The sequence below is a fragment of the Haliotis rufescens genome, unplaced genomic scaffold (assembly GCF_023055435.1).
Source record: "Haliotis rufescens isolate VD_foot unplaced genomic scaffold, xgHalRufe1.0.p SCAF_3, whole genome shotgun sequence".
NCBI classification, from domain to species: domain Eukaryota; kingdom Metazoa; phylum Mollusca; class Gastropoda; order Lepetellida; family Haliotidae; genus Haliotis; species Haliotis rufescens.
The window spans coordinates 43,129,977-43,153,266 of NW_025964001.1; the positions used below are offsets into that span (position 1 = coordinate 43,129,977).

At 40.6% G+C, this 23,290-nt stretch overlaps 2 protein-coding genes across 3 annotated transcripts; one reads left to right on the forward strand and one right to left on the reverse strand.

Annotated features, from left to right (window-relative positions):
- The first annotated feature begins 21 nt into the window (after positions 1-21).
- Positions 22-11,638, forward strand: LOC124123602 (WD repeat-containing protein 25-like). 2 transcript variants are annotated; one of them, XM_046486820.2, is made up of 6 exons: positions 22-63; positions 2,458-3,284; positions 4,437-4,606; positions 6,325-6,462; positions 7,224-7,364; positions 8,233-11,638. In XM_046486820.2, exons 2-6 carry the CDS (start codon positions 2,489-2,491, stop codon positions 8,452-8,454), a joined length of 1,467 nt encoding a protein of 488 aa, XP_046342776.2. In that variant the 5' UTR covers positions 22-63; positions 2,458-2,488; the 3' UTR covers positions 8,455-11,638. The 2 variants fall into 2 exon arrangements, with proteins under 2 accessions (XP_046342776.2, XP_046342769.2); XM_046486813.2 differs by having other exon boundaries at positions 27-141.
- A 2,258-nt stretch (positions 11,639-13,896) lies between these two features.
- LOC124124928 (probable GPI-anchored adhesin-like protein PGA55) lies at positions 13,897-21,330 on the reverse strand. Its single transcript, XM_048403432.1, has 3 exons — positions 20,900-21,330; positions 16,072-18,518; positions 13,897-14,460 (listed from the first exon to the last, which is right to left on the reverse strand). Exons 1-3 carry the CDS (start codon positions 20,928-20,930, stop codon positions 14,239-14,241), a joined length of 2,700 nt encoding a protein of 899 aa, XP_048259389.1. The 5' UTR covers positions 20,931-21,330; the 3' UTR covers positions 13,897-14,238.
- Between the last annotated feature and the right edge of the window lie 1,960 nt (positions 21,331-23,290).

Sequence of the window (23,290 nt, forward strand, 5' to 3'; positions counted from 1 at the left end):
ATCATTGGTTATTAATCGGTAGATTTCCAAAATGGCTGCGCCCATGGAGGATATTTCTCTCCTGTATGTCACGTTTCACCATGGTATTAGTAGGACGTATCCAATGATGAAACTTGGTAGCAATGTGAAAATATTTCACTTGTAAGCAATCTTCTTCAACTGTCAAAAAAATGTTTTGTTTTCCAAACTTAGGGTTTTATTGGGGGTGCAGGCGAAAACGGCACTTCAGCAAAACGTCACCGATTTCTCTGGCGAAAACGGCACCGCATTTGGCGAAAACGGCTACTATGTGACGGGCGAAAACGGCACCTCTATTTTTAATAATGATAAGAACGATTTTTGTGGTAATATATATGGTTTATTTTCATGTCACAGTTATCACAGCATGTTGTTGTTTTCTGACATTCTTCTCTCATGCAACACATCGAAAGGCCATTGTAAATAATTGTGATCTGACAGCACCATGTTAGGCCTCTTAAATACAGTTTCAGTTTAAATTGAGTAAAGGTACTCAGAGACTATATGGTCTCTGAGGTACTTAACACTTCAAAGCATATAGTGTTTTCACATTAAGTTAACTGCGCCTCCCAATCAGTGGGCGAGTAAATTGGAGTAAGGGTCTAATTTCTTACTTGTTTTATTTCACAATTTCACAGTTATTTGTGTTTGTAAAGACGACGTGAGTTTAATTTCTATTATTTTTCTTCAAAGCATGTCATGTTTTCACAATAAGTTGTGTTGTGTATAAGCTAAGTTGGATTATAGTTGGAGTAGAGGCTAATGTAAACTTGTTTTTAGCATCTCACAATTATATTGGTGTTTGCAAGTTACCATATAAGTTTAATAGCACTTTTTTGACCAAGGTAAAAAAAAAAAATAAGGTGCCGTTTTCGCCAGGCAATAGTAGCCGTTTTCGCTTGAGTCGAGGTGCCGTTTTCACCAATCAGTGCCGTTTTCGCCCGGTGACGTTTTGCTGAGGTGCCGTTTTCGCTATAACCCTTTTATTGGTGGCGTTTTTACCTTATCGATTAGGTAGTAGGCCTAGATATAAGACACATTTGGATTGAATTTGGCTTGATGACAGTTGAACAGTATTTAAGTTATATGTCTGCGTGTCAGACTGATTTGGAAAGAAAGTGTTGCAAATCTAAGGCGTTTGCTACATCAGTGAAAACCTAAGAGCTCGGGATAGGTGCTAACAAACGCAAACATTATATAGTGACATGTAGTGTTACCATTGAGTTCTTGGATTTTTTTGTCATTAAACAATATATCACGTGACTAACCAAGGGTCTGGGTAGACCTGGTGGTACCCGTGTCATACCCAGTACCCACCCAATCCAAGTATACAAGTTACTTACCATCCCTACTACGATCATTGGTTTATGGCACACTTTAGGGATGCAACTCTGCAGAGTGAAGTTACGACGCCTTGGTCACATGTGTCCTGAATCACTTATGACAGAGACTACCGTATTACCTCTATCAGATGCTCAGATGTGTATTAATTTGTGCAAGCCCTTGGCCCGACAACTAAGATAGTCTATTCTGTTTAATGCTGGCTCATGGCAACTCACCACCTTACCAAATCCTAAATTATGGAGTCATACAAGAGTACTTTAGCAGGAAACAGTCATTATTAATCACCAACATATCACGGTATGAAAGGATATATATTAGAGACCTAGCATCTAATTGAGGCCCAGCTTCTATTTTTGGGACAGAGCGTATGATCCAGGATCAATTAGAGGCATGTGTGTTAGGGCTGGGACGGGTAACCCGGGTACTTGGGTCGGGGGTATTGAGAAGGACCCGGGTACCCACAGTACTACCCGGACCAGTGGTTGGTCATATGATATATTGTTTAGTGACAAAAACTATCTTGAATTATATGGTTACACTACAAGTCACTAATGTTCGCATTTCTTTCTGACTATGCACCCAGACTTTTATATGTCAACATATAGTGTATGACCAGATCAATTTATACGTGTATCTAAATACATTTTGGACGGGCTCAGTCAAACTATTCCCAATCGGCCATTTTGTACCTATCTCTTGAGACCAACAGTGGGTACCCAGGTAGGGTCTGGTAATAGGAGGATGGGTACCCGGGTAGTAAATTTGGACTCGTCCCAGCCCTAGTGTGTGTATTGGAGTTTGGGCATCTAATAGAGGAAATATGGTATATCTGGACTGAAGCAAAGTTTGTTCCATTTCAAACATAGGCCTATTCCATGAAAATTAAATCTGTGACAGAGCTGCAACATACCAAATTAGTGCCATCAAGATTAATTATTCAGTTTTTATTTTTGAATAGTATCTGATTAATCAATGCTAAAGGTAAATGAAGGTGTAAAAGTCAGTATATGTGACATCATTAACATGCAAAGTACAACACATGATGAAGGAATGTAATTTTTATTGCTCATTAAGTGAGACTTTTCTTTTCTATAGGCGTTTGTGTTAGAGCCATATCATCACCAGAATGGAACTTCTTCGGTCGTATGATGTCAGTTCAGGAGAGAGTGATAAAGAGGACGAAAATGCCAAAGAGACATCAAACTGTGAAGCAGTGATTAGGAAGGACAACGTAACAGAGGTTGAAAAAGAAACCAACTATTTTGGAATAGAACACAATAGCAATCACAGCGATTACAGTTCATGTAATAAGGGTATCAACCGCACCGATGGACACTTGGAGATTGGTGAATCAGGAGTTGACATACCAGATAGTGATTTCTGGAGAGAACTTACTAGTGATGATCTCAAACAAATAAAGTCTGATACAAGCAGGACACTGTCAGAAATACCTGTACAGAAATTAGGTTCTCCTGCAAAACGGAAGCATGATGGGTTGTGTAAAAACAGCTATCCAGTTAGACCACAACCTTCAAAAGCAACAAAGCAGGTTTATTCCTCAAAATCAAATGATACTGTAAGCTTGCAAAGAAAATTGTTTTATATTCATCCTAAAATCCAACCCAGAATGCATACGCTTTCCCACAATAACCCCCCTGAAAAACTTGACCGGCACATTGCTGGTCATGGGGGTGTTGTAAATCGAGTGAAATGGAATATTCCATCATTTAGTCACCTTTTCCTGACAACAAGCATGGATTCCTGTGTGAAGATCTGGAATGCATTTTCTGCTGAAAGTGCCTGCATGAGGAATCTGATGCATCATGGGAAGGCAGTCAAGGATGCAGAATGGAGCCACGATGGTCGGAACATACTCAGTTGTAGCTATGATCGAAGTGCTGTTCTCACCGATGTTGAAACAGGTAGAGATAAAACTAATTGAGCAGCAGTGTCTGAAATGCCCACCTGCCCGCCTGCCCACCTGGTAACATTTCTGTGGGGCTGACTGAAATTTTCCTCCACCTGCCCGCCTGTCTAGCAGATAATTTTAAGACTACTGTATCATATCCGTTTTATCATACCTTCTTGTAGATTTTCAAGTAACTGTTTGCATTATTTCAACTGAATCAAGATGCGACTTGTCTCTAATTTTTCATGATCTTTCAAAATTTATTATGTCTTGGGACAGATAAGTTTGAAGATGGGCAGGCAACATTTATGGGTCAACTGCCTGACTATCTTGTTGGGTTTTACAATTATTTCAAACACTGTCTGGCAGTTGCAGTTATCAGTTTGATTGGGGCATTTGTTGTAATTCTTGGGGTGGTCATTATCTTGAATAGTTAATTATTAAACAATGGAACAATATACCATGTATGCATAGTTTTATTTGTTTTTTTTATGCCGCACTCAGCAATATTCCAGCTATATGACAGTTGTCTGTACATAATTGACAACATGAGCATCGATCCATGCAAAAAACCCAATCCCGTTAGTCGCGTCTTTTGACAAGCATATCCTTATACGGCAAGCACGGCTTGCTGAAGACCAATTCTACCCTGGATTTTCACGGGTCTGTATGCATAGTAACCATCAACCCTCCCAAATTTGATTCCTTCACCATAAAACGCTTGTGGGTGTCACCAATGTGACAAAGAGCCAAGCCCTGGATCACCTGTCTTTTTTATTCCACATTACGGTGACACTCCCGTTATATCGCTGAAATACTGTTCAAAGCTGTGTTTTTACCCAACCCACTCACACTTAGCTGAAAGTTTGCAGAAATTGTTAAAAGACTTGAATGCACCAATGTTTTATATTTGGTTTCAGTTCTGACCAGGTGTAATTGTGTATGGCAAATCCATTGGTTAGGATCAGAGTCCTGGGTTGTTGTTGTTGTTGTTGTTGTTGTTGTTGTTATAACAATAATATTACAATTATTAATAATAATATCTCAGTAATTAATTAAAATTATGACAATGGTTACACTGGTGTATATGTATTCAATTATCATGTGCTGAAAGACTTCAAACATTTTGGGATGCTGTTAATTTGAAAATTGTTTTTGTTGTCAGGAAAGCAAGTGTGTAAACTGGAGCATGCTGGGTATGTGACCTGCGGGAAGTTCAACCCTGTGAGGAGAAGTCAAGTGGTGACAGGCTCCACTAACAGTCTACAGCACTGGGACATTAGAACTCCTCACACTGCATGTAAGAACTTCCAGTACCATGATGACTTGGGGCAGGTATTTAGTCCATTTCAACTTCTCAGAAATATTAGATTTAATTGATAAATAACTTTACCCAAATGGAAAATGTCTTGTAGGTATAAGGACACAGTCAGCAGATGTCTGTGTTAGTCATGCTTATATATACTTGTGTTTCAGCCTTGGTAGATAGTAAATATATCGTCCCTTTTAGGACGTTATTATTTTCTTGATGACAAGTTAATGTGTTATATAAGATAGCTAAGATCCCAAAGAACAGAAGAAATGTGGTTTATTTCATGATAAAACATTGTTCTATCATGACATCATTTCTCGAGATTCGAATATGTGCTCGCAACTTGATGACGTCGTAAATTGGACGTCATTTTTGAGAGGGAAGTGTCTAGTGAGTTGTTCCCCATGGATGTAGCTGGGGTATGCAGATAAACGCCATGGCCGAACGATTGCTTCAAAAAAAATATGACAAGCGGTATTAGGAGAAAATATACAGCTAATCGATGTGAGGATTGTGAGAATATGCGGGAAATACCTGTTCATAAAATGGTCTTGTCCGACATCGCCGAAGTCAGCTTCTATTCAGGAAGTCATTATGACTAAAATTAAGGTAACTATTTTTATGGCTTGTACATTTGTTTCCAACACCCTAAAAGAGGCTGTACATGATGGTGATATCTTATATAAGAAATAAACGACTCGTGATCATTCCACAGGAGATGTCACTTAGGGAGATCAAGCGAGAAAACACAGTGCTTTTCAGACCAGATTTCAGATTGTGACGTCATCGGTTACCATGATGTCACAGTCGGTACCCATGATGTCACAATCAAATTATATCACTAATCTCTTGGCCACTGAAGTTGGTTACCTGGTACCCGTTCCACAAAGCGATCTTAGCGCTACGACTGTCGTAAGTCAGTGTTAAAGAATGGGAGTTACGATCGACTTAGCGCTAAGATTGCTTTGTGGAACGGGGCCCTGGACTTTTTACACTCAAATCTGGTTATTACTGTTTACAAACTGAAATGTTGGAAGAATAATTTTGGATAATCTCACCTGGTTACCTACTGCTCAAAAACAGTTTAAGAACACTCAGTTTTTTCCTTTGACTATTATAAACTTGTCATGTCATTACAGATGTCTGTAGTCATATGAAAAAAATGTCATGAGAGATTAACTGGAAAGCTTATCGACTACCTTTAAGTGTTCTATTACATCATATCACTTTAATGTCTGTCAGCATGCATCATGTGTTTTTGTTTCTTGTAGTTTTGTGTTCCATCCCATGTCTGTTGATCTTTATCTCATAGTTCATGGTTTATGTCACAGACCGACAATTCATGGTTTATGTCACAGACTGACAGTTCCTGGTTTATGTCACAGACTGACAGTTCATGGTTTATGTCACAGACTGACAGTTCATGGTTTATGTCACAGACTGACAGTTCATGGTTTATGTCACAGACTGACAGTTCCTGGTTTATGTCACAGACCGACAATTCATGGTTTATGTCACAGACTGACAGTTCCTGGTTTATGTCACAGACTGACAGTTCCTGGTTTGTGTCACTGACCGATAGTTCATGGTTTATGTCACAGACCGACAGTTCATGGTTTATGTCACAGACAGACAGTTCATGGTTTACCTTCCAGGTCTTGTCACAGATTGACAGTCCACTGTTTGGCCATTGCCTGTTACGTCCGAATGTGTGTGACACTGTGTGCCTGCTTCTATTCAGATGCAGGATGTGTTGTTCAGTAAAGATGGGAACCAGTTCTTCACCTGCAGCGATATGGTGACCCGGGACTCCGCCGACCGCAACATCATGGCCTGGGACTTCAGCTCGGGTGTCCCCCTCTCAAATCAAATATACCAGGTACGGGAGTTCGAGACAAAAATATTAGAAAGATCATATTGATAGAAATTAGATAACTAATCATCATAATTTTTTGTACTCTATACTTTTGATTTAATTTCCAACAGAAAGTTTATACAAATATTCAAATTAAGGTAAATTTCCAAATCTCATTAAAATCAGACCTTATTTCTCACTATCGCTAAACCAAGATCTGAGGACATCCCATTGGGTGTCATGACAGAATGACCTTTCATCCGACCAATCAGAGCGTCGCTTACCAGATCATGAAAGTGACAGTCAGAATGTGATTTCTAATCATGCAACCTTGTAAACTTTAACTTGGGGTATTTGGAACAATTGTTACAGGCTTAACAACTGAATCCATACAATCTAGACCATCTATTAGCCATTCCAGAATGTTCTTTTGTTCAGGTTTCAAATCTTTAATCGAGAATTTGTCAAAATATGTTCCGAAGCGTAGTCGCCAATTTGAAATTAGTGCACAAGAAAGCTGCCTTCTGATTGGCTAATGTCGACTTCTTGTCAGTCAATCCATTGGTCGGTTAAAGTTTGCGTAAGGTCAGTCTGACGTGACCCGTAATGGGGTGTTCTCAGATCTATGTTTAGAGGTAGCGAGAACTAAGATCTGATTTTAATGAGATTGGGTAAATTTCAATCCAACACATCATTTTGATTAGCTTTTAATTATTTGATGTTATTTTTTAAACTTCAGTGCATAAGAAAAAGATGATTTGATTCTTTGTGTTTTTTTCCTGTAGGAGCGGTATGCATGCGTTAGGCTGAAGTTACACCCAACAAGTAGCCACTTCCTAGCCCAGAGTCACGGGGGCTATGTGGCCCTGTTCTCCACAACTAGGCCCTACAAGATGGTCAGATCTAAGAGGTTTGAGGGACACACTGTAAGTCGTACACATTGAACCAGTATACTGTAATAGTAATGTTAATAGTGATTTAGGGATGTTTGGGGGTATGTCTGATAGTGAATAATGCATCTGTTTTGTAATTTGGAATTATTCTTTGCATCTTCAGCATCTTTCAGAGCATGATGTTGGGGGTAACTCTGAAGTTCTATTTCACAGATCTAGTCTTAAAGTTAATTGTACATGATGAAATTGAAGCAAATACAGGCTCATTCTCATTTCCTTAGTTCTATTTCATTGTTAGGGACTGGCCATTTATTGCAGGGTAAGGGGGGTGGGGGTGAGGGGGTGTTGTTGACTAATGTTCTGTTAATGATGACCCTCCCCTTATGCTTCTCATATTTTTAGATTACCCTCCCCATGTCCATGTACATTTTTTTCATGACCCTCCCCAAATGCAAAATTACTTTATATTTTATTATAAAATGTCACTTTTATCATGACCCTCTCCAATTTTGTGTATTACTTATTGTGTGACCCTCCCCTGATTCCCTTGGACACCCCACCACCACATATCGTCGAATCATAGGTTTTTGGACATCATACCTTTTCAGACAACTATGTTTATCGCGAGTACTTGCACTATAACAAAGAGTGTAGCATCCCAAGACATTGTGAATACTCAGATGATGGCTTGTTTTTAAGAGAAAGTTGTCATTTATCTGATCTGGGAGATGTTTTACAGTTGTTCATGTTATTTGAGGAAACTACAAACTCCAAAACCCATAACACGGAAATATAATACTTGATTTTCTAAAATTAACTGAGAAGTCTTGCTGCACAAAATCACACTCAAATTATGTCTTTAACAGCTAAATACTGACTGATGAGTGTATATCTGTTTCAGTTGCTAGGATACAGCATAGGGTTTGATGTGAGTCGTGATGGCAGCCTTGTTGTAAGTGGGAGCTCTGATGGCAAGATTCACTTCTACGACTTCCAGACTGGCAAGTTGAAGAAGCAGCTGGCTAGTGGCCTTGATGTGTGTGTGGACGTGATGTGTCACCCTGTCCTAGCCAGCACTGTTGTGTGTTGTAGCTGGGATGGAGGCATCAGGATATTCCACTAGACGTGTGTGTGTGTGGATGTGATGTGTCACTCTGTCCTAGCCAGCACTGTTGTGTGTTGTAGCTGGGATGGAGGCATCAGGATATTCCACTAGACGTGTATGTGTGTGGACGTGATGTGTCACCCTGTCCTAGCCAGCACTGTTGTGTGTTGTAGCTGGGATGGAGGCATCAGGATATTCCACTAGATGTGTGTGTGTGTGTGTGGACGCGATGTGTCACCCTGTCCTAGCCAGCACTGTTGTGTGTTGTAGCTGGGATGGAGGCATCAGGATATTCCACTAGATGTGTGGGAGGATTTATACATTGTTCTGTTTAATTCCACTGTATTCACAATGGAGGATGCAGGCAACTCTCAGGGACAAGGGAACAGAGCATCGCTGTAGCAAACAGTGGACTGGAATACATTGAGAATCTCACCCTTGTGACTTCCAGGATCAAATATTTCAAGACTTGTCAAAAGTTTCAAATATCCAAGGCTTGATGAGGATATTTTTGTCTCTGAGTCTTGATATATTTGAGCTTGGAACACACAAGGGTGAGATTCTATTTATCATCCAAACTCATTCAACAAGTGTAAATAGTTCAGCTAAAGCTTCCGTGCAGAGAGCTTGGTGATGTCATTTGATTGTGATGTCATGGTAACTGATGGTGTCACAATGGTCTGCAAAGCTGTACAATTCCATTGATTTCACCCAAGCGATACCCCTGTGGTAGCCAATTTTGGAGGATAAGGGTTGGTTAAGTCGATTGGTTAAAGCGTTTGCTCGTCACGCCAAAGACCCGGGTTCAGTTCCCGACATGGGTACAATGTGTGAAGCCCATTTCTGGTGTCCCTCGCTGTGATATTGCTGGATTATTGCAAAAAGCAGCGTAAAACAATACTCACTTTGGAGGATAAAATGATTGCACCACATTCTTCAGGACCAATCAATACGCAAGTCGATATGACTTATTCTGTGCCTTTATAGCAATTGTCTCCTTGAAAACTAGGGTTCGATTCCCTGCAAAGGATTTTAACTTGTCGTTGTTGACGACAATACACCTGAAAGTGAGAGCTCTGCAATGCATTATGATTCTGCAAATGGAGAATGTACTAAACACAATGGAGGAAATTCCACAAATGCAGAGAAAGTATTCCGTCCTTTCAAGTGGGATATAGAAGATTGTCCAAAATGAAATCAGTTATTTCATATGTGAACTGACATGTTTGTGGGAACTATAATCTTTTGCTGCTGATCACAACTCAAATTGTTCTTCATCCATTTATCCCATCAGTGCCTCCCACACTGGACACGTTGCCACTATCATCATGCAATGTCAACAGAACCATTCTTTCATTTGGAATTCATCAACAAATATGAAGAACAATTTTAAGATAAAGTATCACAGTGTCAGTGCATACATCTCATCAGGTATGCCACCAAACAAGTACACTAGATTTTGTCAATTTTTTGACATTGGTGAACCAACACGTCACTTCAAGGATCAAAGTATCAAGACTCTTTCATCCGTTATCTCTGTTCTTCTGCATGAGAATATAAGCATAGCTCGATTTGATGAACTTGCAGCATCAAGGGACAGCGCATTAGATGGGATGGAAATTATGACAGATGCTAGACATGGCTGTCGGAAAAACTCGTTTCATTCTGATCATATTGCACTTGGACATTTGACTCATAAAGTTATTGATCATCAACTGATAACTAAATCAGATGAGCGTTTTTCCCAAAAACATGAACTTGTGGGATGTGAAAACATGTACCAGTCATTTGAAGAACACAACATTCCTGTTGTCAGTCATGTACATGACCGAAATGCATCCATAAATAAATTAATATCTTCGAACACATCAGCCCCATGTGCAAAACTGCAATGACAAGTGGCACTGTGCGAAATCTGTCTCAAAATGCTTTCGCAAAATATCGAATGGTCGCGTTTGTGACAAATTGAAAACATGGCACCCAGAACTTGTAGACAAAGGATCAATGGTTAAAAACCATTTTTATTGGTCAATGGACAACTGCCAAAGAGATCCACAATGTCTCCAACAACTTCTTTTATCATGTGTAATGCACTTCCAGAACAACCATCATACAAGCCACGAGGATTCTGAATGTAGAACAGAAGACTATGTTCCAGAATGGAGAATTAAAACGGACCCAGTTGCAGTAGAACTATTGACAAAATTCATCAAAGCACAACAGATTTTGGACTATATTTTGGGTTACAGCACGTTTTATGTAGAGTCTTTTAACAATGCATGTTTAGCATATCTGGACAAGAGAATACATTATAAAACACTAATGTACAAAACAAGAATGAGCCTGGCTATTTTAGACTGGAATGAACATGTGGACAGACCTTTCTCGTCTAGATACCAGCGACTCAGAGTACAACATCCAAACAGAAGCACTGGGAAAAAATGTTACACGCAGAAAAGTTTTAAATTTGTGGACAAAATTTGGATACTACTACAGACGGTTAATTCTGAAGATGATATGCCAGCAGAGAATAACCTGAGTTACAGTGATATTGATGATGAGAGAGAAAGCGCTTCAGATGAAGAGATTGACTATAATCAGTGAGGACTTACATGGACCTGTGACAAACTGATCACCTAATTCTATCTTGATCCTATGTAAATATCAGTATGAAGTATGTGAATATACACAAGTCATATAAATATTTGTGTTTTTTTTATGAGTAAAAAACATCGCTAATATTACAGGCAGGATATTAGATTATTTAATTTATGGCCAGTTGATATAAATTGGAAATTTGTACATATTTTAAGCTCTCTTTTAGATGATGTGATGTGCTTCTCATTTAATAACATTTTGATATTCTTAATGTTTTGGATACTTTTTCCATACCTAAGAGTTGATTTTTTATCTCGAATTTTCGAGTTATGGAAGATGTCTTATGTTTATGTATATGTATCATAACAGAAGTGGTATAAGTAGGAATTTAGTGTATAAGTAGTTGTATATTTGCAATGACAAATGTATATTGTCGGAATCCTAGATGCTATTTTGAGACATTGTTCATTATAATGCCGACATACCAATATTTATTTACCGGTACTATTGTATACTTATTTCCAGTATAAAGCTGGGATAATAAACAATTTTAATTTATTGTAGAAGTAGTACTTTACTTAGACATAATGACATGTTTAAATATATATAATGTATATATATACAATGTATAAAGTGTATAAATTGTATGTAATGTATAAAGTATATAAAGTGTATATAGTGTATATAGTTTATAAAGTGTATAAATTGTACAAAGCGTATATAGTTTATAAAGTGTATAAATTGTACAAAGTGTCTAGTGAGTTTTTCCTTTTTTCTATACCAAAGTGGCAAGCGGACTAAAGAAATAGACTTGCACAAGTCTCTAAGGCAACAATCAATCATTAAAATACTAATTTCAAGATTATATAAATAAAAGACCTCCTCAAAATGACCACTTATCTAGATTTGCCTATTATAAGGATAGAACACCCATTGACTTATCCTTCAATACAAGGAGAAAGGCTAACTGCAGACAGTGGGGAGAGGCTTGAGATTGGGAGACGGGGCAGCAGAAGCAAGCTCCCACTGTGTATAAACAAACAGGTCATTCCAGCCATCATAGTCCCCTCGCCCTTATCAGTAGATTCCAAATCTCATGTCTGCCTGTCACTTACATTTTGATAAACTATTAGCAACAACTTGAAGCAAATTCCACCCTTCTCGGTCTTTAAAGGGTCATATAACAGGGACCTGGTTGAAAGGTGTCATCCTGTTCCAGTGTCGTGGATCGGTACTTACCCTTTCAGTCACTGGTCGCCTGATCTAGATTTGATAATTATCCAACAAATCTGGCGTTGTATGGATTAGTCTGAGTGTCCCATTAAACTCTCTTTAATAACCCTGAAGATCCAGGCCAGAATGGTCATCTGCAACCCATGGCTGTTAGGCGATCGGGTTGTCAGGTTCGATGCCGTGGTTGATGCATGTCATTGTATCCCAATGGAGTAGATTGATGCTCATGATGCCAATCACCAGAGTGTCTGGTCCAGACTCGGTTATTATCAGATTGCCGTCATATAACTGGACTAACGCTGTCATATAGCTGGACTAACGCTGTCATATAGCTGGACTAACTTTGTAGATGCACAGTCGCATCGCTCAAGACCATTAACATAATAAAGTACATTGGGCGCTCACAAACATAACTTTATTTACAGTGATATGTGTTTCAATGACAAGGACGACGACATACCTTCTTCGTTGAAGACTTGTATAAACATGACATCTAATGGTATCAGAATAGGAAGAATATAACTGTACAATCAAGGAATAAGGTAAGGGAGAATTGCTTGTTGCACTCTCCGGTCATAAACAACTATATGTGCAAGTCAGCAATAGTGTATGGAATTCAGATTCTTAAAACAATCTGCTTGATTAACAAATTAATCTTGAAACGTGGTAAAATATTAACTTCTAGCAAAGGTTAATTTATGCTCCGATGTTCATACAGTCTATGAAGGTTCATACTCAAGTGAACTCACGCAAAGTGAAAGTCAATTCTTACTTAAACTGAACTAGTGCCAGTTTGCAGTCCGGGTATGTTTGAGTCCAGATTTGGGGGAACGGGTGGCCCAGTCGCTAAAAGCGATAGAAATCGCTGTACAGAATTGGTGCCAGGATGACAGATCCGATGGCCATGGGTTGAATCCAAGATTCGCCCCGAGTAAGATCTATTGTCAGTAACCAGACCTTCACTTGTAGGTATTACATGCGTGGTTAACGTCGGCTGTCTGATTCTCTTAGGATGGTTTTCCCATATTACCCTGACAGCCGCGATATAACCGGAATACTGGAACATGGTCAAGCCCAACTCACGCACTTACATATCGTACAAACGCAACTTGATTGGTCACCAGACGTACCTAAATTATGCACACCAATCTCGCCATTAATGATAACCATAAAAACACGTCTATAAGGAGAAATAATTCCATGATACCTCCTTAAACTGAATCTCCATTGATAAGTATCGCAACGCGGCCTTCATGACACGTCCTGTAAAATGCTACCCACATGCCCTAAAAGGTCACTTCGCAATGACGGTCATCCATCCTAATGACAATAAAATATATAGTTAAGATCCGGGTTAGAATAGGTCTTCAGCAGCCCATGCTTGCTGTAAGAGGCGACTATGCTTGTAAGAGGCGACTAACGGGATCGGGTGGTCAGGCTCGCTTACTTGGTTGATGCATGTTAACGTATCTCAATTGCGTAGATCGATGCTCATGATGTCAATGACTGGATTGTTTGGTCCAGACTCGATTATTTACTGACCGCCGACATCATGAGCATCGGATCACGCATTTGGGATACGATGATATGCATCAACCAAGTCAGCGAACCTGACCACCCGATCCCGTTAGTCGCCTCTCACGGCAAGCATGGGTTGCTGCAGGCCTATTTCTACCCCGGATCTTCACGGGTCTCACCCCGTTCCATGTAGTATGCAGAAGGATATACGCTTGAGACACGGACTCTCATTTGTATTATCCTCACTGCAATCAAGTCAGGTCATAATATGTAGATACAGGTGATCCTCGCAGACGATGTAACTACAATGAGTGCTCACACTATCAACCACTTGCTTGCCTAGTCCAGACTCGGTTGTAGAGTAGAACCCTATACACTCACTCTCTTGCAAGTGAATCTTCTTCTTATTGTCTTCAATGTCGACTTTTGTTGTTTTTATTGAATTTCCAAGGATCAATCGGCAACAAATATCTTCTTCGCCCTGTGGGTGGTGGGGGGTGAGGGGGCGAGCTGGGGGTCGTTGGGGTTATGGGGCTTGTAGTTGTACAGCTGGGGGGAGATGCTGGGGCCGTTGCAGCAGAACTTGAAGAAGCACAGACACATGACCAGGAAGCCGACACAGAAGGCTACCCCACACACAAGGCCAATCACCACGGACCGGGACACATTGTTCGACTGAAATGGAAACGTGTCAGAAAGTGACAAATACAGGCTCACCAAAATGTTCGGGAATATTCGAAAAATTAGGTCATACGGAAAGGGTAAACACAGCATATTCAAAATTAAGTAACAGTAAAACAGCAAGGCTATTTTCTTTTTGACACACATGAACGGCAAAAATAACATTTCAAATATGGCTGACATTGCGACGATGTTTGAAATCGGATGTGAATTCTGTGAGTAATTTAAGAAACATAAATGCTGTGATCAGCAAACAACAAATTTCAGCTTCATTAACTATTAGGTTTTGGAGAAATTGTCGAATAATAAGCTATACTGGATATTGAGGGATGGGAAGACAGAAATAATGTAAAGATTTAGATGAAATTCAAAATGCGACACAAACTTACAATATGTCGCTGAGCTCACAACATACTTGCTGCATGTCGAATTTCATAATGATACATACCGAAATGGTTGGATAATGGGCAAACATTACATAGCTGTCGTGACGGATCAGAATTCTGTTCGCAAGTTCAGAGACACGATAGCTGGGACCACTCTTGCAAAGTTTCATTAGCCATGTGGTTTCAGACGGGAATATAAACGGGCAGGTGGACGGACGATGGAAATACCTCACGCCATAAGTTCACTTGAATTGAAAGTTCAGGTGAGCTAAAATAGTAGATGTTTTTACGGCATTTGCTTCGAAATCTTATATGTAATGTTAACTATAGAATAATTATCATCTCGTCTAAAGATTAATATTTTACACTTAGAAATAATACAGGCAGAATATGACTAACACTCGCGTAAATAAGGCTTTCAAAAATCGGGCCTGTTGTTTTTCACAATGTTATTATCAGCCGTGGCCCCACTACACATATGGGGGCGTCAATCTCTGCCTCTGTCATATTATGCATTTGGCTGATATTTAATGCAATACTAATTATATGACAACGTTTAGGCCTAGATATGATTCTATTTATGGCGAGGAAGGAAGCTGTTAAATATAATCGATATAGCCCTTTTCATAATCATAATCATAATAAACCCTTTCCATATTACGAAATCTCTGCTAAAAGCAGAGTCGATTGTACGATTCCAACTATTCCGTCACAAACGCATACAAAGGCAAGTCAATTGTTCACCTGAACATACACTGAAACATGTGGTACAAGTCAAAATAGGGAATTGAATCAGACATCGTTTTTGTCACAGATGAGTCAAATTTGGAAATGTCCTCATGTCTACATAAAATTCTTTGAACCTTGATAAAAAAACTTCTGAGCACCTAACAGGAAGCTGTTAGGTCAGCAAAGTGGAGTATACTTATGAACTAGAGAATTAAGGCAAATACTGGATTCATTTGACATTTCAAACAATGTCTGGAAAGATCTTTTAGAATTGTTTCGGAAACGACCATACCCTCCTGTCAGCAGCTCCCCTGAATCGGTTTCAGTGGAAGTGTATATATAGTGTGATAATATAAAAAAGGGGGTCGAATACCCCCTAAACGATTTGAAAAAGAAATGGGTATGTATCGGAAAAGATATATTTATATGTCGGAACATGAATTACCCAGACTGTAAAGTACTGTTTTCAGAGAAATTTTGACCGACTTACTTTTTTTCTAGTGGTCGGCTGTGGTGTTGTTCTGAGGACTTGGACTTCTAGTGACGTCCCTGTCCCTGTTCCCCCCGACTCCGTCCTTCCGGGCCCCAGTCCCCCTGTAGTGACAGAAACTCCCCCGCTTCCAGTGCCAGATCCAGATGAGACGGACCCGATGGATCCGTCTGGTACAGCCGTGGTTCCCCCTGCAGTGGATCCTATCTTCGGGGTCGTGTCGTCTGTTACTGTTCCTCCACCTCCAACATTGTTCCCAGTACCTTCTGTGATAGTTGTCGCAGATGACAGAGAGTTGGTAGAGTCTGACAATGACTGTAGAAACTCTGAACTGCTAGAAACCTGCACTTTAGGTGGTATTGTAGTTTCACAGAAAACTATAGACCCTGAGAAATTGTAATAAACAATCATTGTTGGGACTTCAGACGTACTCGATTGCAAATCTGGTTCTACGTTCATAGTTCCTGTTGAAACTACCAAAGATATATTTAAGGGCGTTGTTTGCTGAGGACCTTGAAATATGCTTGTTTTGTTTGGAGTACTCCGAGATAATGTTACGGAAGATGGTGTGATGCAGTCAGTGCAATCCATATCGTTAGTCGTCAGTGTCGATACTGGCGTCCCCGAGAACCTAGAAGGTACAGTGTCTGGTACAAACGACGATGACATGTTGTACATTTCTGAAACGAATTCTACAGTTGCATTGTCAGTAGCAGACGATGTATAATTCACTGATGAAACGATGACACTATCAACTGCAGACGAAGAGGACATGGTTTCGTGCGCTGTTGTTTCAGGCATAATAAGTTCTGATATCTCTGAACCTGGGCTAAAAGGAAGGCTAGCTTCACTGGTGTAGGACATGACCTCGCCCGTTTCAGTCGAGTCAAGGCTTGAAAGTTCATTAGGATCAGACCGGAACCGGAAGCTCGCACTTGGCTCAATCTGAGTGTAGTGTTCGGTAGGAGCTTCACTTACGCAGCCAATGTTTGACATTGAATCAGAATAGCATCCGGGGCTTGAAGAGTGTATTTCGGAATGCTGGGTAGATCTTAGTCTTGCCTTTCTCCAAGCGTCATACCAACTGCTAACGACGTCCGTGCACTTTCTGTACGAGGCGTCAGGATCAAACAGCTGCAGGATGTAATCATTGAGAGATAGCGAGGAGCTGCTTGACTCTACCCAAGTTCGAGATGGATCAGGGACATGAGTTTTATTTGCTAATATTTCGGTAAGATCAGACTGTTTGTCTAATGGCTGCATTTGGTTGGCATTTCTAACAGAGTCAGATTTGAATGTCAGACTTTCATTTTGTGACGTGCTTGATGGTGCTATGATACCGTTGCCTGTCGGTGACAGTATGCTTGATAACGGAGCAGTTGGGGAATCAGTATTTATGACTGATGTCTGGAGGTCCGACCCTGCAGGTGATGTTGGAAAATCAGACATAAGTTGCTCGTGGGGTGTCACTGTCTTGGTGACCAATGTAGAATCTGACAAAGGATCATCCTGACTTGTCTGCGTCTGGCTGCTGAATGTAGAATCTAACACAGGTTGGTCCTGACTTGTTTTGGCCTGGTTGCTGAATGTAGAATCTAACACAGGTTGGTCCTGACTTGTTTGGGCCTGGCTGCTCAATGTAGAATCTAACACAGGTTGGTCCTGACTTGTTTGGGCCTGGTTGCTGAATGTAGAATCTAACACAGGTTGGTCCTGACTTGTTTGGGCCTGGTTGCTGAATGTAGAATCTAACACAGGTTGGTCCTGACTTGTCTGCGTCTGGCTGCTGAATGTAGAATCTAACACAGGTTGGTCCTGACTTGTTTGGGTCTGGTTGCTGAATGTAGAATCTAACACAGGTTGGTCCTGACTTGTCTGCGTCTGGTTGCTGAATGTAGAATCTAACACAGGTTGGTCCTGACTTGTCTGCGTCTGGCTGCTGAATGTAGAATCTAACACAGGTTGGTCCTGACTTGTCTGCGTCTGGCTGCTGAATGTAGAATCTAACACAGGTTGGTCCTGACTTGTTTTGGCCTGGTTGCTGAATGTAGAATCTAACACAGGTTGGCCCTGACTTGTTTGTGCCTGGTTGCTGAATGTAGAATCTAACACAGGTTGGCCCTGACTTGTTTGTGCCTGGCTGCTGAATGTAGAATCTAACACAGGTTGGTCCTGACTTGTTTGGGCCTGGTTGCTGAATGTAGAATCTAACACAGGTTGGCCCTGACTTGTTTGTGCCTGGTTGCTGAATGTAGAATCTAACACAGGTTGGCCCTGACTTGTTTGGGCCTGGCTGCTGAATGTAGAATCTAACACAGGTTGGTCCTGACTTGTTTGGGTCTGGTTGATGAGAGTAGAGTTGGTGTCGAGCGTTGAGCTGGTGGGTGCCCCATATGCCTGCACGACAAGCAGCACCCACACTGCGTGCCAGACCGGCGTTGACGGGGCTGAAACAAATGGGGGAAGAATTAACTTTTCCACACATCATTGAGTACAAACGTAGAGAATCATGTGCAGAAACAAACCACATGAAACTTCATAGATAGTGTCAGGATAGTGTATTTCAGGTCGCCAGGATAATGTATTTCACTTCGCACTCAATATATATTTCTCAAGAAATATGTCAAATTAAGGGAAAGTGGTCAAACATAACATGTTATATCTGGGAATATATTTTCTTGGTAAAGTACAAATTCTAGCACTATATTTATTGGAGGCCCTTCCGGGATTCGAACCCACACTCTCGGGGTGAGGCTACTAATCGCCAGAACACAAATTCAGCGATCTAACCCACTCAGCAACCGAAACTGGTAGTCTAGATCACGTACTTTGTTTAGCCCTCCGATAGGTGTACATAGACACGACTCCCATGACCGAAGCTAGGTACAGATAATACATTCGGATTACAATTTTCACTCAAACATACTTGTTGGCAGGGACGGGTCCCTCACATGATACTGTGCAGGGGTAGGGAAGGGGTAGCCCTACTAATAGTAAGCTTGCTTGTCTTTCAACTCTGGAAAGTAACTGGTAGACATCGCGGAGTATACGAGTGTGCACCAGATTCGGTGGCACAATAACGTTAACCTGACACAGAGTCATTGATACCACTTGAATCAGAGACGAATTGTATGTAATCTACTAATTAAAAGACTTTCGATTATATCTCACTAAATATGATCAGAACAAAATTTGCACTATTATTTTACTATTAACGACCCGTCAAGATCCGGGGTACAATAGGGTTTGAGCAATCCATGCTTGCCGTAAGGGGCGACTATGCTTGTCGTAAGAGGCGACTGACGGGATCGGGTGGTCAGGCTTGCTGACTCGGTTGATGCATGTCATCGTATCCCAAGTGCGTAGATCGACGCTCATGATGTCAATGACTGGATTGTTTGGTCCAGACTCGATTACTTACAGACCGCCGACATCATGAGCATCGGATCTCGCATTTGGGATACGATGACATGCATCAACCAAGTCAGCGAACATGACCATCCGATCCCGTTAGTCGCCTCTCACGGCAAGCATGGTTCAGACTCGATTATTTACAGACCGCCGTCATATATATGGGATATTGCTGAGTGCTGCGTTAAACAACAAACAAACAAACTATTAAACGAGAATGCCAGTTTTGCAATGAAGGGCATAATTATTGAAGATGAGTACTATTTTATTTAGGCTTGTGCAAGGTACGAATCACTTCGAGTTAGATACATACATACGAGTAAGTATTCCTCTACATGTCTCCCAAAGACAAAAAGCATGTACATTTAACATGCTTGGGGCATCTACAAACACGGATGATGTCAAAGAACTAGTTATATATATATACTGTAACGAAATGCTTGGCTAGACACTACATGAATGTGTGAACATGACCATTCGTCATGGAATAAGATCATTTCATAGTTCTTCGTCCCTACGCATCACTACCGGACGCCTCACCTCGCATAATTGTCTTGTTCCAAAGTACCTTAAGACGAAACACATCACTGAATGTGTTCCCCCACTTTACGAAATACACCCTATGTCCAACCAAACATATATTCTTCATATCAATCGACAGTTAATTTACAAAGATTTTTCAGGTTGTAAAAATATGTAACAAACTGTATATTGTACTGGAAATCTAAAAATTAAATTATTTAGCCTTAAGTCATGTCACGGATAGCTTCTGGTTGACTCACTGATCTCACTTGGCGGTCACGTGCAGTATAGTTTGTATGTAGACAACAGGAACAGATGCTGTGTAAGTAAAGTGAGATGTACCTTGAAACTAACTCTGACTGAAGGTTGTTACCATATTAATATAGCCCCAACATCCTCCACCAGTACTTGTCAACAACGGTGCTAAATATTGACACATAGCCTAGAGTGTCCAATCTGTATCAGAGATCGGAATCAACACAGAATGATTAATTTCTTGTAACAGACCCGCCACGTGTAAACATTTCCTCACCAATGCCACAGGCAACATAACATGCTCCTTGTGGACATTTCAAATCCTGAAATACACGCAACATAGAATTCATTTTTATTCGCCTTCAACTACCTCCACGAATATTACCATCATCCATTCTAAAAGTGCCAGTAGACTATTTAGTTAATAAATATGTGATTTATTTCTGTTGACTGAAGGAGAAAAACAAGCCCATGCCGACTTATTACTTGATACATCAGATACCACGACATATAATTTTCGCCGATACAAAAATCGTTTTCAGACTACTTATACCCGAAATCAAAGCCTATATGTACCTCACGCAGAGGCTCGAACGCGGAATGGTCGTGGATGGTATAAAAATGTACTATTGATACTCACATGCCAACGGAACCAGACCAAACTTCCCCATGCTGTTATTGTCCTCAGCGCTATACTGTTCCTTCTGTTGACAGTCAACACTGACGTATCATGCTATTACGTCCTGGGTTCCGTCTCCCACGCTTGCATCACAGAGACAAACAAAGAACACCGATGGCATCAAGGTACTGCTCCAGATCCTGGTGTTCCAATACACCCGCTGTTATATGTAGTCGCAGTCACACTAGTATATCATCACACCTGTTTATCGACGCCGTTGGTATTGCAGAGCAACATGGATTGATCCTGAATATGTGTGAGTTGTTCTGATATTGAGGACAGTATACCCACGCATCACCTGTTCCTGGGTTGTTTCTGTGAAGTAGGTTGACCGTGGACGACAACGCAGACAGCTTTCTTCACGACTGTCAATGTTTTTTTTAATAACATCAAAGACGACATTTTAGAGAAAAAAACAATCCGAAATTAAATGTGTTCTAATTACTGCACAAGGACTGTAGACGTGTGGACGACCTGCCTAGACAGGGGCACATGAAACATCCGGCGATTAACCCTTTGTAGCTCGGAAGCAATCGCTGTTTTGCAAAATGTGAACACGTTTTCACACATATTCATCGCAGGAAAAATGCACCAGTGTCTTCATGTAGTCAGACCGTAGAGTCTGATTTTCTGCAGGTAATATTCAATAGTGTCTTTGTGCAGTTAGACCAGAGTCTGATTATCTGCAGGTCATATTCAATAGTGTCTTCGTGCAGTCAGACCAGAGTCTGTTTATCTGCAGGTCATATTCAATAGTGTCTTCGTGCAGACAAACCAGAGTCTGTTTATCTGCAGGTACATATGTCTCCATACAGTCAGACCATTCAGTCCGATTATATATGTGAATGGTCATCAGTGTTCCCTTGCAGTCTAATATAACCCGATCATCATACTGATGAGCGATGCCCACTCACCTACAGTTAATGTTAACCTACATAACTTGTCCTTCAGAAGCTCTCGAGTGACAATGTCGGGTGTAAACTAAGTTCAATAGTTACTGTTATGAAAAATGATTTATACCAACAGTAAACCACTTCAGCGCGTGTGACTGTCCACCTGCTTCTAAGAGTCCGTTAACTGTTTTTTCCGCACTTTTTACACTAATTCAGTATTGGTTGAGAAGTAGCTTGTTTAAATCAGTTGCCATAGTGATATCAAATCTATATGTGGGAATGTCCACTGATTACCTGAATAATTAATATGTCGGTATTGTATATACCCAATAAAGTGAAACTACATCGTTCTCATGATGAGGCATAACAATCAGCCTCTTTACTGCCCAGCATTGATGCAGAGTTTCTCGCGTGAGCTCGTGCCATAGATCATGGCCGGTTATGACTGGACCAGCACACAGCAAGTCTGTGTGTGTTTTCATGTCGGGGCTAATTAACTATAGCAGCTATACCCCGGAGACTTCCGTGCCTTCATCCATCTGATAAAACGCTGCGCTGATTACGCGGACACACATGACTGTCGACAAGCCACCCTAAAACGGCGGCTATTATGGAGTGCGTGACGCACGTCACTGCCAATGTATAACATAATCCTTATAACATTCTGAGAATTAAACTTTCGGTCCCATAATGATATTGGTCGTGATACCGTGAAGAACTGATTTATATAGAATAATATCTTCTTAATTAATAACAGTGTTAGACTGACATACATGACAGTCAAGACTGTATTTTTTGTAACGACGTTTCAGGGCTACTTCGTGTCCCTTCTCCATTAGGTGAAGATCCGGGTTACTTCAGAAACCCATGCTTGTCTTGAGAGGCGACTAACGGGATTGGGTGGTCAGGTTCGCTGACTTGGTGATGCATGTCATCGTATCTCAGGTGCGTACATCGATACTCATAATGTCAATCACTGGATTGTCCGGTCCAGACCGTTATCCGTGTTGGACTATTACTGAGTTCGGCGTTAAACAACAAACAAACAAAACCAGTGACTCCTATGACTACTGATCAATATCATACTTTCACAGTATCATCATCATCATCATCATCATCATCATCATCATAAAATCAAGAAATACCGAAGATGACAAGATACGATTCCTACATCATGAGCATGTGTTTATGAATCAATATCAAATAATGTTTATTTGTTTGTTCGTGAAAAGGTGAACGTACCTTGCCCAACCTGTGGCACCGTCAAACTCGGGTGAATATGTAAATATATGCCGAAATGACCCGTGAAGATCCGGGGTAGAATAGGTCTTCAGTAACCCATGCTTGCCGTAAAAGGCGACTATATGCTTGTCGTAAAAGGCGACTAACGGGATCGGGTGGTCAGGCTCGCTGACTTGGTTGATGCATGTCATCGATCCCAATTTCGTGGATCGATGCT